Genomic DNA, 15,125 nt, shown 5'->3' with positions numbered 1-15,125 from the left:
AAGTCCAAAATTCATGGGGCAGGCCATCAGGATGGGTAAGCTAGAACTCTCAGGCATGTCCTCAGATGGAACTTCTCCTTCCTCTGGAAGGCTCAGTTCAGCCCTTAAGGCCTTTTGACTGACTGAATTGGGCCCATCCAGATTATCTACGGTAGTCTCCCTTACTTAAAGTCGACTGATTGTGAACTTTGATCACATCTGCAAAATACATCATAGCAACACCTCGATTAGTACTTGTTTAAATAAATAAGGAACTTGGCCTAGTCAAGTTGACACATAAGACTGACTGTCACAAATTGCAACAAACTTATCCATTCATTTGAACGAATTGAAATCATTACAATATTCAGTCTTTTCATGTAGGGTCATGGTAAAGTTTAATAAAAAATTTTTTCTTAATTTTTTGGCCTCATTTTATAGGAATTAAATGATTTCCCCCATTCTAACTTTTTTGCTAGTATACAGTATGAGCATAATAATAATTGGTATCACACCTTGATCATTTACTATGCATCAGGCCTGCACTAGAAACTTCTTTACCTACTACTCAAACCAAATCACACGTTTATGAGGCTGGGCACAGAAAGCCAGTATATATCATTCACTCTGTATATTTCATGTTTCTGTTCCTGGATGGTCCCATTTTCTGATTTCCATGTTCTTTTGGGGTGGACTTGAAAATATTAAAACAGTATTTAGGGTCCCAGTTGCTCACCGAGGCCATAAAGATGGCTGGTTTCAACTTAGTCGACTCCAGTTTTTGGTTGTACCCAGTTCACCAGCCCATAGCAGAGGTTTTGATGTGGTGTTGATGAGGTTGATGATAATCCTGTCTTTTATGGTATCTCAATCTAGGACAAAAAATTAAAATGCCATGTAGTGTAGCGCTATACATTTTCAGAGTCATCTGTCCTTTGAGTCCATAGTAGGAAAGACCAGGCTAAAACTGTGTTACTGTGTTCATATCAGACATTGAATTCTCCGGTTCACTTGGATTCTGACCAGTAGTAGACCTACATTTTTCCTTTCCGCATTTGGCTGAATAGATTATGTAAATGCTTCTCATTAGGAAAATTCCAGCAATAACAGAAAAATAACTCCCATAAATTAAAAACTAAAAAAGAAAAAGAAAATTAATGCATGACATTAAAATGGGTATTCAACACTGAAGTTATAGAATGATGCTTTACTACTAGCTGGGAGATCTTAAACAGGTCACGGATTCTCTCTGCCTCAATTTTCTCAATTGTAAAATTAGAATAATAACAATATTTACACATTTGTTGTGATGATTAAATGAGTTATTACATATAAGATATATAGAACAGTACCTACGTGGTAGAATTCAATCAATGTTAACTGTAGTTCTGAAACTCTCCATCTATATAGAGTATATATAGTTTTCCTTCTTGCTTTCCTTCTTTTTTTCATATTCACATTTAGTATATGAAATTGGAAGTTTATTTTTTCATAGAATATAACATGCTGGACAGTATTTCTATCCAAAAAAAAAATAACAATGAAAAGAAAGAAGACAGTGTTTCTGTCCAAAATATTGAAATGATATTAATAGATGTATAGAAGTTTAGAACTTGTATATATTCCTAATGAATAATTGAACATTTAATAATTTTTAATAATTCTCCTTAGATATACAGATGAAGACATTTTAATCATGTTTTATTTTTTAAAAAATTTAACTGTATTAACTTTTAAAATTTTTGTTTGCCTGGTATGAATTTTCCCTCCCGCCTCCAAACTTCAGATGTCTTTATAATTTTAAATGTGTCTTCCGTAAATAGACTGTATTTGTAACCCTTTAAGAATCTAACCTGAAAATATTCTTTTTATTCTTTTTATTTTTTTTTCTGGGTTGTAGCTTTGAATTGCTTGATTTTTATTTTTGGAAAATTATAAACATTCACAAAAGTGGACAGGACAGTATCCAAATGTCCATGAATCCATGACCTGGTTTTATCAATCACCAACTCATAGCCAGTCTTGTTTCCACAATGTCCCAACCACTTCCCCTTTCCCCTTGCAGATTAATTTGAATCCAGTATCATATAATGTAATAAATATTTCAGCTTGTATCTTTAAAAAGAGGGACACACAAAAGTGTAACCATGAATCATTAATACATCTAAAAAATTAACAATTGTTTAATATCATCTAGTCAGTATTCAAGTCTCCTTACTTGTCTCATAATATTTTTAGTTTCTGGGAATGAATCAGGATTCAAATAAGATCCACACATTGTGACTGATTGCTGAATTTCTCGACACAATTGATCTTTTTTTAAAATTTTATTTGTTGAAAAACTGTAATTTCCCAGATGTTGGTGTTTTTTGGTGATAATCCTGGATGTCATGTAATGAATTCTTCTGCTTCCCCTATTTCCTGTAAATTGGCAGTCCAACCTATGAGCTAATTTGTTATTTTAGTGACAACTAACATATTTGTGTTTTTTGCCACCATATTTTTCATGCTCCTTAACTTTCCCCTCCTTTCTTGAGCTCTTTCGTGTGATTCTTTTTCCATGTACCGTTTTATTCTTCTCTTCTGTATAAAAATTGTATAATCTACTTCTAATTTTTTTCGTGGTTGCACTTGAAATATTGACTCTTAAATAAACAAAGCAGTGGTGCATAAAGGTGATGGTGGTGGCAGTTGTCTGTCTTGGGTACGGGCAGTAAGTGGGGAGAACTCTCTGTAGAGAATTTTATTTATTTATTTATTTTTTATTTATTTTTTTTTTTTAAAGATTTTATTTATTTGACAAAGACACAGCGAGAGAGGGAACACAAGCAAGGGGAGTGGGAGAGGGAGAAGCAGGCTTCCCGCGAGCAGGGAGCCCGATGCGGGGCTCGATCCCAGGACTCCGGGATCATGACCTGAGCCGAAGGCAGACGCTTAACGGCTGAGCCACCCAGGCGCCCCGAGAATTTTAAAACTATAATAAAACTGATTAAAAGTCTGTTCCATCTCATTATCGTCATGCTGCAGCAATTTAAACAATGCTGGTGATGAAATCCACCTCCCTACCAGATGGACTGCCATCCCGCTCCCTGCTTAGTACGTCGCCCTAGCAGCGTCTAATCAATAATTCCTGCCCTCCTCCAGAACAGCACAAAGATCCTTAGTTTTGAACATCTTCTACTGTTAGGTACTATTGTATATTGTATACGTCAGGCATCTTTTTAAAAACTCCTCAAGATATAAAATATAAGTATTACTCTTTTATTTTTTATTTTTAAAGATTTTATTTATTTATTTATTTATTTTAGAGAGGGTGGGGAGGGGCAGAGGGAAAGGGAGGGAGAGAGAATCTCAAGCAGACTTCCCGCTGAGCGTGGAGCCCAGCAGGGGGCTCCATCACAGGACCCTGAGATCATGACTTGAGCTCAAATCAAGAGTTGGATGCTCAACTGACTGATCCACCTGGTGCCCCTAAGTATTACTCTTTTCAACGATTAGTGTTTGTTTAGATTTACTCACATGTTTAGTTCTTTTTTTTCACATACCTTCTTTTGGGAATACCTTCCTTTTGGGATAATTTTCCTTCTTCTTCAAGTGCATCCTTTAGAAATCGCTCTTGTAAAGGTTTGTTTGTGATAACACACACACTCGTTCTATTTCCGTTTGTCTGAAAATGTTCTTTTTTACTCTCATTTTTATTTTATTTTATTTTTTTATTTTTTAAAGATTTTATCTATCCATTTGACAGAGAGAGACACAGCGCGAGAGGGAACAAAAGCAGGGGGAGTGGGAGAGAGAGAAGCAGGCTTCCCGCCGAGCAGGAAGCCCGATGCAGGGCTCGATCCCAGGACCCTGGGATCATGACCTGAGCCAAAGGCAGATGCTTAACGACTGAGCCACCCAGGCGCCCCTTCACTCTCATTTTTAAAACATAGTTTCTCTTTGTCTATAATTCTAGGCTGGCCATTATTCTCTGCAACATTTGAAGCCATTGTTTTGCTGGCTTCTACTGTGAGCTACTGACATGTCCATTGTCGATTATCTGTAGCTGATGTTCTGTTTCTCTAACTTTAAGATTTCTTTTTCTTTGGTTTTCTGCATTTAACCACAGTGTGTTTAGATATGAATTTCTTTTTACTTACTCTTTTTGAGATTTTTGGAGCTTCTTTCTTAATTTTGAGAATACATGCTCTTGATTACTTCTGGAAAATTCTCAGTGAATATTTCTTTATTGGCCTCTCTTTACTACCTTTATTATCTCCTCAAGGAACTCCAACTAGATATTTGTTAAACTTTCTCACTTTCATCTCCACATGTGTTAATTTTTCCACTTCTCTGTCTCTGTGCTGCATTCTTGGTGATTTCTTCCCATTCAGTAATTTTTCCTATATATGTATCTAACTTGTTCTTGGCATATTTAAGTTTCTAATTCTCATGAGTCTTATTTTTCCCAAATATTCACAATCATTCATGAGATATTTTGTTTCATTCTCATGTTATTATTTTCCTTTGTATACAAACCTGTCAAACATCTTTATCTTCTAATGCTGGTAATTCCTCTGTCTCAAATCTTTGTCGGTCTGATTCTGCTATTAATTTTTTCAGTTGGCTTGCTCATGGTACTTTATATCCATGCATGATTTTGAACTTTTTAAAAAATCATAATCTTATATTTGGTGGCATTTTATATATGGCAATTTTTAAAATTTCTGTATTGAGGGACAGTCTTCCAGAGAGCATTTGTTTTGATATATACAGGTGCCTGGGGGCCATTACCAACCAGGGCCATTTTAAACTAAATAGTTTTAGAAAAGAAATGTTTGGCTTATAAAAACTGGGCACTAGAATTATGTGAGTGCTGGCTTATGAAAGCAAATTTCCAGAGTCAATTCCTCTGATACCACCCAGATTCATCTTCTTTGTTGGAGTTTCCCCCATAATTTCATGGTTTGTTTCTGTTTCACCACTCACTGAGGATGTAGCCTTTGGGGTTGCCACTAAAACCAAAATTCCAGGTCATTGGGTGAATCAGCAGATGCTCGAGCACATGATAGATTCAGTGCTTCCTTATCTATCTGGTTTCCTGTTCCTGCTTTGACCTCTGCAGAGTGTTCTTATTTCTTACCAATTCAGCCATTTATTAAAAAAAAAAAATCTTAAATTTATATCCAGGAGTTTTAGGTGTTTTGAAGTATAAAGGATTTTTTCTGATATCCAGCTTATTGTTGCTTTAATGGAAATAAGTCTTTCTTATTTTAGTATTTTTTAAGTCTGTAGCTTTTAATGGAAGTAAGTCTTTCTTAATCTAATATTTTTAAAAACCGTTGTTGACTTTAAACTTCAAACAACATGCACCGCCCTTCTTCTCCTTCTTCAAACGCAATCCCTCAACCCCATTCCTCTGAAGGTACTCGCCTTCAGACCATTTCCACTAGAATAGAAAAGTAAGAAAACAAGACAAAATCTGAAGATCAGGACCCAAACTCATTGAAAATCTGTATAGGTAGTTATTTTGTTTGATAATGAAAATCTGGCCTCAACTTCAGCTACTCTTTGAGTTAGGATTCCAAGATAGTTTATGAAATAGAGAAACCTAAATCCGACAGACCACACATCTTACATGTTTTGAGTTAATGAATGTGACCTGAAAACACTCATCTGAGCTATCTGGACTATCCCATGCTTTAAACACATCTGAAAAATTTCAGATTTGATGTATGGGAGGCTGCCACAAATCTGAAGGGATCGCCATTTCATGCACTCAAAATAATAGCATCGCTGTTCTACTTTTTGTGAGATAATCTTTCCGTTTAGAGTGCCCATTCCCTTATTAAGCCCTTTGGGGTTAAAGCTAAAACTCCATTTTCATGATTCTAATTTTTATTTAATTTAGGGCACCAAAAGTACCAGTTATCCTAGCTAGATGATCTAATGGACTGTGTAACCAGGGGTCCATCTGGTCCCCGAGTGGCTGAGTGCAGTCGCTTCCTGCCAAGAGAGCTGGGGAGGATCATTTTGCATTTCTCCATGAGGACACGAAAGACAGAACAGAGCAGCAGCTGTGGTTTCCATGACATCGAGGGGTCACTTTATACCAGTGGCCTTCCCCTTTTCTTTTTCATGTGTACCTCCCCACCTTTCTCGTGATGGGGTTCAGGACAAGCTACCCCCAAATATGACACTTTGGCATAGTGAATATTTTTTAACTGAAGGAATCTGAGACATGGCAGGTGCAGGAAGGACTTTCCAACCTTCCTTTGGAACAGGTCATAAGACCCTAGTGTCTATACCCGGAGGAAAAGGGACATCCTTATCTCCAAAGATAAAGGGACACAGAGAGGAATCTGAATGAACAGACCGTGTGAAGTTTCCCCAATTTACTATTCTTAGCTCATATCCTTTTTGTCCTATCATATTGTTTTTTCACAACTTTCCACTCTTTATCAAATCTAGCATAAAAACACTCAGGCTCAACTATTTCATCGGGTCTTCATTTCCTTATAAAGGTTCCTGTGTTACATAAAACTTAAATCAAATACATTTGTATGCTTTTGTTAATTTGTTTTTGTTACAGAGACCCAGTTGAGAGCCAAATATGGTGAGAGGAAACAATATTTTTCCTCCCCGACCGTATCAAGAGTTGCTTTTCATATCTTAAGCCTCAAGACCATCCAGGGAGGAGGCGGGTGAAAGTAATGGGATTCATGAATGGGAGTTGAATGAATGTCAATTCCCTCAATCAATAAGAAATTGATGGTTACCAACGTGTTCCCCATTCCAAGGGGTATCTCTGCAAATTGAAGGGTGGAACCGGGTAGGGGGTGAGAGGGATGGAGGGATATAGTAACAAGTAACCAACTTGTGAATAATTGGGTGTTTTTGTGTGAAACCTAAGAAAGGGATTATTTTTTATTTACTTATTTGAGAGAGAGAGAGTGGGAGAGTGAGTATACGGGGGGAAGAGCAGAGGGAGAGGGATATAATTTCCATCAGACTCCCTGCTGAGTGTAGAACATGATGCCGGGCTCGATCTCAAGACCCTGAGATCATGACCTGAGCGGAAACCAAGAGTCGGACACTTAACTGAGCCAACCAGGCGCCCCACAGAAGGATTATTTTTTTTAAATTAACCTTTTGGAGTTGTGTCATTATTCACCCACTCCCTCTAAAAGTCCCTCATATTTACACCTACGAATTTCACCTATTTTTTAAAAACAAAAATCCCCCAGAAAATTATTTTATATCATCAGTATACCACAGGATGTTCTTATGCTTTCAGTAAAGCTATACTTTAAAGTTACCGCTTCTTACATAACTAGCTAAATTACTCCTTAGTTTTTTCTAGATGAGGTAAAAAGATTCTTTTAGCTTTTCTCATGGACCTTTTTCCCCTAGTCTTTCAGTAATATTCAAAGATATATGTGGAACCTCTTTTTAAGATATCTATGGTCCTTTTAAATTGAGAAATCTATAAAAAGCCTATGTTGTGATAACAGGTTCAGAAATAATGAGAAAATGGAGGAATTCGTTCAGGATGTCTCAATGCAGATTTCTCTCCACTGAATCTCTATGTCTTATGAGAATGCGGACTTAGGTCGTAGTTTCTATTTTTTAGATTCCAATCTTTTAAAATGGCACTTGAAATTATATTAAGAAACTCATGGGATATCGTAAGTGCATAATCAATGATAAATGGACATTTATGATTGAGACTTGGGAGTTATTAATCAATATACCTCTATATTCTTGGCTTTCTGAAGTTTAATCCAAGCATATTTCATTAGATTCCTACCCAAAATCAATTTTTAAGAAGTCTGCTTTTCAAACCCAGAAATCTGTAGTAACACTTTTTTGTCTGGGGAATATTTTATAGAAATAGGGCTTGTCTTCCTTTATGCCTTTGGACTGTGTATTTTGTGCTTACCCTACTCTGGCACCTGGGTAAACTAGTCCTTTATTCAGGAGTTGAGTTTTACAGTACATAACTTACATGAAAGAATCTCAATGGAAGTTGTTGTAGCATTGAAGTTATTAGCAGAGATGATAAGAGAAGATAGGTAGAAATACAGAGAAAGATTTTAGAGGAGTGCCCTGAATCTAGATTTCCCTTGGTTGAGAAGATAAAACCATTTGGAAATCTTGACTTACCAGAGGAAACAAAGATGAAGTTTGACTTTTCTGCCAAACTTAATTTTTACCCCCAGCTTTGGATGTCCATGTGAACTCCCCAGAAAGGTCAAAATGTATTGATTTTTTTCACAAAGCAGTCATTTAAATCAGGTTACACAAAGTAGTGGCAGAGACGAGGACAGACAGACTGACAGGCAATTTTCTTCTCAAGTTCTGGGTTGCCTACTTCAGTTCTAGGAATTCATTAATTTCAGGTTAAGACTCAATGGATTTGTGGAAAAATAAAGGAGATATCTGGAGGTGATTCATGTAGAAGTCCTTAGAAAAGATAAGTGTATCCTAACAGTGATGACTCATGTGAATAACTCTTGTTTCTTTCTATTAAGAAAAGAGAGTGATGCACCCTTGTATTGAGTACACTACAGGCTGGGAATGGTGCATTTTATAGGCGGGCATCTAATCTGTGTAAGACCTCATGAAGTAGGTATTATATTTTCCATTTTACTGAAGAGAAAACAGACATTAAAAAAAAATTACAGGGGGCGCCTGGGTGGCTCAGTCCTTAAGCGTCTGCCTTCGGCTCAGGTCATGGTCCCAGGGTCCTGGGATCAAGTCCCACATCAGGGTCCTTGCTCAGTGGGGAGTCTGCTTCTCCCTCTCCCTCTGTGCTCTCTCATGCTCTCTCTCTCTCTCTCAAGTAATAAATAAAATCTTTAAAAAAATTACATCTCTGGGGGAAGGATGAGGAAGTGTGTGGCAGGTACAGATGAAATAAGATTGGCCATAAGATTGAGACATCATGACATTATTCTTTCTAATTTTAAAATGTATTTGAAATTTTCCCAAATTAAAAGTTTTTAAGAAATCATTAATAAACATCAAGATTAATATTCATACTTTGTTGATTTCAGGCTTGTACTCCCTTGATCACATCACATACCTAATGATTTCTAAAAAGCTGGAGAGCAAATTTCAAGCTGGATGACAAACCAGGAATTTAAATTTTATTTTAGAAAGTAACAATTGATCTCTTTATGTTCTCAAAAAGAATTGAGAGCAATTCTATAGTAATCTTAGTTTTAATATTTATTCAATGAAGATATCTTTCCTTCTACTGAACTAGTTTGAGATTAAAATAGATTTCTTAAATGTCCTGGTGTTACTCATTCAATTGTGTTACCGGAAATGATTTCTTTTTCTCTATTTGTTTTTAAAGAAGACATTTCAATATTCTAAACATTTGCATTAGGTACGTGTAGAGACAGGTAAGATCAACCATTTTGTCCATGAGACTGAGTAGGTTTATGAAATCTATGAACTAAGCATTCATAAGATTGAACTTTAGCCAGGGCAAGAAAAACCTTTAGCTGTGGGTAATGAGAACCACTTAAACTGGAATGACTTTATGGGTCTATTTTAGATAATGGTTTCATTCTTTCACCTGCTTAATGAAAAGGTCACCTGTTTTAACGAAAAAGTTTCCTAAGAAATAGAATGTACCTTAACTTCATCATATTTATATCTCTCAATACAAAATTATTCCATTGAAGACACCGTGCTAAATGAAAACAAGCCAGAAGCAAAAGGCTATCGCTCTATGATTCCATTCATATGACTTCCTAAAGCAATAGGGATAGAAAACCCATCAGGGGGTTGCTGCGGGTCGTGTGGAGAGAGGAAGCTGACGGCAAAGGGGCACGGGCATTGTCTGGGTGAAGGTGCGGTTCTTTATTTTCATGTGGTGGTGGCTACACGGCTGTGTGTTTGCCCAAATTAATAGAACTGTATATAAATGTATTTATATGTCAATTTATTGTATGAAAATTATACCTCAGTAAGTCCACTTGCTATGTATAATAATGTGCATGTGCGTGTGTGAGTGTGTGTGTGCGTGTGGTTTTCAGAGTGTCCCTCTGTGTCAGTGAGGGCACAGAGGCATGCACTTACCTGGATGCTGACCGGAAGCCCCAGTCCCTGTTTGTCAACCACAGCTACAGTCATGCCAGTCTGGATCGCCAGGGCAATGAAGGTGTTGATTCCGAACACCAGGGCATAGCGTTCCACGCTGAGATTAGCAGCAATCTGAAATCTAACAGTGTACAAATGGAAAGAGTTTTGAAAGCACACATATGTGGGCTTTTATTTTATTATTTTTTTAAGATTCTTTATTTATTCATTTGGGAAAGAGAGGAAGCAGAGAGAGAGAGAGAGAGAGCATACGAGAGGGGGTGGGGAGAGGCAGAGCTAGAGGGAGAAGCCCACTCCCCGCGGAGCAGGGAGCCCGATGCGGGGCTCGACCCAGGGGCCCAGGACCCTGGGATCATGACCTGAGCGGAAGACAGACAATGACTGAGCCACCCAGGCGCCCCTATATGTAGAGCAGAGAATTGTGTTGTTCCCAAGATTTGGCTCCCCTCAGGCAGCTCAAGCTTCTGTTGACAGTTTCTTGCTAAAAAGCTCTTCTAGCAGGGAAAAAGGAATGAAGGGTAGATGGAATAGTGAAGTGTTATATTTTAACATTCCACGCGATGTGATGTATTATAAGAATTTAAAAATAATTAACCTTCTCTAAAATTAAGCCAAATATTCCAAATGTTCTGCAACCAGGTAACACTGAACATTATTGGATGTGGATATGGTTTAGCAGTCACTTTTTAACCTAGACAGATCAATGAATAAATCACGAGTCAATTTGATGAGTTTTTACTTATTTGGAGGCTCTTCACTGGATCATTGACTGTCTACATTAGCAGTTTCAGAGTCTAATAGGTGAATTTTTTTCTCTGGAAAACTCACAAATTATTTGCTTTCACAATTGGTTCAATATGGCCATTAGTTCATTTAATTTAGTCAGGCAAGACTGACATATATGCATTCAAATTCTTCCATGTAATTTAGCTAAGACATTTATAACCTGATTTTATTTAAAAATATGAAAACAGGGCGCCTGGGTGGCTCAGTCGGTTAAGTGTCTGCCTTTGGCTCAGGTCATGATCCCAGAGTCCCGGGATCGAGTTCCGCATTGGGCTCCCTGCTCAGTGGGCAGTCTGCTTTTCCCTCTGACCCTACCCCCTCTTGTGCTCTCTCTCTCTCAAATAAATAAATAAAATATTTAAAAAAATATGAAAACAAATGGAAAGTTTTAACTATTTTTACATCCCCTCCCCAAATCCTCACATTAAAAAACAAATACAAGCATTTTAAAATTATGTGATTCAATGAAAATGTATTATTTCAGTGAAAAAATTACCAACTAAACATAACAAAACCCATAAATTACTCTAGATCCCACAAAGTGAATATTAACACATGGTCCAAATGGGCCTTATAATTTCAGGAGTTTCTTGCTCAGCTAACAATTTTTCCTTTGAAAAAAAAAATGCTATACTAGATAGATGCTCTTGAAATATAGATTAATTAAATTAAATGGCAGATTCCCTTTTAGTATGCCAATTATTCCAGGTTGGAATCTTGATTTAATCTGTACAGATGCTTAAACAGAGTATCAATGATTACTTGGTTTTGGACAGACCTTTATATGTGGTGGATTCAGACAGAGGCATAATGCTGACATCAAGGTCAGTATCGTTTTGAATCCTAAGATTTTTCAGTCTAAACCCAAAAATTATTGTCCCAGGCAACTGAAATGACAAGGAATCATACTGTCTAAAATCTTATTTCAAAGCTCCTACTGGGTCATTTCTACATAGGCATAAAACTACCATGCAGAGCACACTGCACAGGGCTACTAAGTTCTTGGAAAGAGAATTATATTCATTTTCTGTTAGGCATTTAACCCTAAATACAGATGAGCTTCTGAGATAGTCTGTAATTTGAAGATAGAACCACTTTGAAATTTTATTTGATCGTTTATGTTCCATATATTATGGCATTACGGGATTGACATTTACTAATTTACCCTATAACTTAAAGGAAAGTCATAGGAACAATTTATAAAGGCATTAAAAAAACACATTACTTTGTGCCCATATAAAAATAGAATGGTTAAATTAAAAAAAAATTCAATAGCCCAAAGTTTTTTTTTAATGTTATATTATTGTATTTGTTCATTGCTTTTTTTTTTTTAAAGATTGTATTTATTTATTTGAGAGAGAGCAAGCACAAGCAGAGGAAGGGGCCAAAGGAGAGGGAGAGGGAGAAGCAGACACTCCAATGAGCAGGGAGCCTGACATGGGACTCGATCCCAGGACCCCAAGATCATGACCTGAGCTGAAAGCAGATGCTTAACAGACTGAGCCACCCAGGTACCCCTTGCTTGTTGTTGTTGTTTTCTAGAAATGCTAACCAAGTGTTTATCATGAAGCAAGGACTTCATGGGCATACCAATGAACAAGCATGATTTTACCCTCACAGAGCTTACACTCCAACAGGGAATACTTAACTGGACCCAGATAACTGCTTTGACTAACATTAATTAAATTTATCAGTTTTATCATGAAAAAAAAATATGAAGTAAATATCTCCTTTTGTAGAATACTCAGATTTTTTACATGAACTTCTTGTATCACATGATGGTTGAAACCATGGATGGTCAATCACCTTAGAATTTCTTCCAAATCTGAACTCTAACCCTTTGCATTAGAAATACATTTATCCTACATGTGCTAAATTTATTTTAAAATTTTCTTAGAAGTTAGAGTAGTAAAAAGATGTGAATTAAGTTACAGAGACAGGATTCACCTACAGAGAAAATGATATTCTATCAGTATTCTGATGTTGGACATGTGAGTGATAATTTCATTTAGCACCAAATTTGACAGATCTATGAGGTCAAGTTCTCTTTTATCCTGCACTGTGAGTCTGTATCCTGACACTAAGATACTATTTGTTGAGTCCTGCCCAGTAATTAGATTTATTTATTTATTTATTTTAAAGATTTTATTTATTTGACAGAGAGAGAGATAGCGAGAGCAGGAACACAAGCAGGGGGGAGTGGGAGAGGGAGAGGGAGAAGCAGGCTTCCCGCCGAGCAGGGAGCCCGATGTGGGACTTGATCCCAGGACCCCGGGATCATGACCCGAGCCGAAGGCAGACGCTTAACGACTGAGCCACCCAGGCGCCCAGTAATTAGATATTTTAAATAATGTAACCAAAGTTAATTATGCCTAAAATAATACTTTTTTCACTAAGCTTATCAATCACCTGACTGAATTGACAAGTTAGATGAAAGACAATTGTTGAGCTTTATGTAGAATGCTCTGAACATACTGTCTGGGAAAACCCTGACAGTCATTAGATGAGTTCCATCTTCATAGCCTCTCAGAATCTCAGCATTCTTATTATTCTTGTGGATTAACGCTCTACTTCCTCATGTCTATAATAAATCATTCTGAGAATTTCTCAATACACCAAAACATTTTGGTTGTTTGTTTTTTCCTAAACCATCTCATATCCTGACAGTTAATCTTACTATTTTTTTCAAATTTTCCTATTTGTTTCTTTAGTAGAGCAATATTGACTCGCTTCACAGTATGCAATAGATATGCAGATGGCTGTGAACCAATCTGTTCTGAAATATTCAAGAATAATCTACTTTTACTTTTTCACTATGTGGAAGCTGTGATCAGGAACAGTACAAATAACTCTGAAAAATTATTTTTATTAATTTTCAGGTTCTCCATCTTTCTAAATCTAGCCATTGAGCATTAAACCAAACTAATTTAGATTTGACTTAAGTTCCTTTTACTAATCAAGAGTTAGATTACTGTGAGAAAACAAAACATTTCGAATAATTTCTAAAATAAAAGTGGGGGAAGATAGAGGTCTCCTTGTTAGGATGTTGAAGGTCAGAAAAGACCGAAATAACAATAAGAAAATAACAGGGTAAGCAAAAAATCATACTATTCCATAAAGAAAACATAAGTATAGTAAAACTGCTGAAAATCAAATAAAAACAGAAAATCTTAGAAGCAGCCAAAAGCAAAATGATCATCACATTTAGGGGAACAACAACGAGAATGACAACAAACTCCTTAATGCAAGCTGGAAGACAATGGAATAATAAATCCTTAAAGTGATGAATGGGGAAAAAAAAAGTCAACTTAGAATTCTAATCAGCAAAAATATACTGAAAAATGATGTAAAATGTATTTTCAAATAAATAAAATTTGAGAGAAATTGTCACCAGCTGGTTTGTACTACAAGTAATTTTAAAAGAAGTTTTCAGGCTGAGGGGAATCAACAGCAGATGGAAACTTGGATCTACAGAAAGAAATGAAAAGGATTGGGAATGGTAAATCTACGAGTAAATATAAAAGATTATTTTTTTGGTCTTAATTTAAAAAAAGATAATTTTCTATTTAAAGCAAATAGAATAATAATGTATTGTAGGGTTTATAACAGCTACTGAAGTAAAATCTATAAAACAGTACAAGGGACAGGGAGTAAATGGAATTATGTTGCTGTAAAGTATTTATACACAAAGTGGTATAATATTAATTTAAGGAAAACTGATGAGTTAAAAATCTAATCCCACTAAAAACATAAAGACTTAGCAAAGAAAAACAAATAGAGGAAATAAAAATGGAATTAAAAAGAAAGCTCAATTAACTTCAAGAGAGGAATAAAGACAAATGAACAGGTGGGACAAATAGTAAACAAATAAACTGGTAGACTTAAACCCAATTGTAAGTTACATGGAGTTCATGGGTGAGCCTCTTGAATGTGTAATTTAATGTTTTAAGTGAATGTTTAGGCATTTTTTGGATATATAAATTAATGCTTTTGATAAAATTTGGGAACTTTTTGGCCATTATCTTTTTACATGTTTTTTCTTTTTCTTTATGTTCTCTTTTTCTGGGACTCCATGATGCATATATTGATACACTTTATGGTGTTCCATAGATCTCTAAGAAAAGTTTAAGGCCAAAGAGCATATCCAAGATTATGCAGCCAATAATGTTAGGTCAAGGAATATATTTTCAGATGTTTGCTTTATCTCTGATCAACTACCTAATCAAAATTAAACATATTGCCACACAGGATATGATGAGCAA

At 36.1% G+C, this 15,125-nt stretch overlaps 1 protein-coding gene across 3 annotated transcripts in view; it reads right to left on the bottom strand.

Moving 5' to 3' along the window:
• Positions 1-206: 206 nt before the first annotated feature.
• The window catches only part of LOC116630110 (thiamine transporter 2-like), a 38,277-nt gene continuing 23,358 nt past the window's right edge, over positions 207-15,125 (bottom strand). The window contains exons 5-6 of one of the 3 annotated variants that reach the window (XM_032400733.1): positions 10,057-10,198; positions 207-1,114 (exon numbers count right to left, since the gene is read on the bottom strand). In XM_032400733.1, coding sequence (XP_032256624.1) covers positions 941-1,114; positions 10,057-10,198 — 316 coding nt within the window. In that variant the 3' untranslated portion in view covers positions 207-940. Of the gene's footprint in view, positions 1,115-3,894; positions 5,411-10,056; positions 10,199-15,125 lie in introns of those variants that run through there. The other 2 variants (XM_032400750.1, XM_032400742.1) reach the window with 2 other exon arrangements.

This window comes from Phoca vitulina, unplaced genomic scaffold, assembly GCF_004348235.1.
Source record: "Phoca vitulina isolate PV1807 unplaced genomic scaffold, GSC_HSeal_1.0 scaffold1, whole genome shotgun sequence".
NCBI classification, from domain to species: domain Eukaryota; kingdom Metazoa; phylum Chordata; class Mammalia; order Carnivora; family Phocidae; genus Phoca; species Phoca vitulina.
The sequence above is the reverse complement of the archived record's forward strand: the minus strand, read 5'-3'. Positions and strand labels throughout refer to the sequence as shown.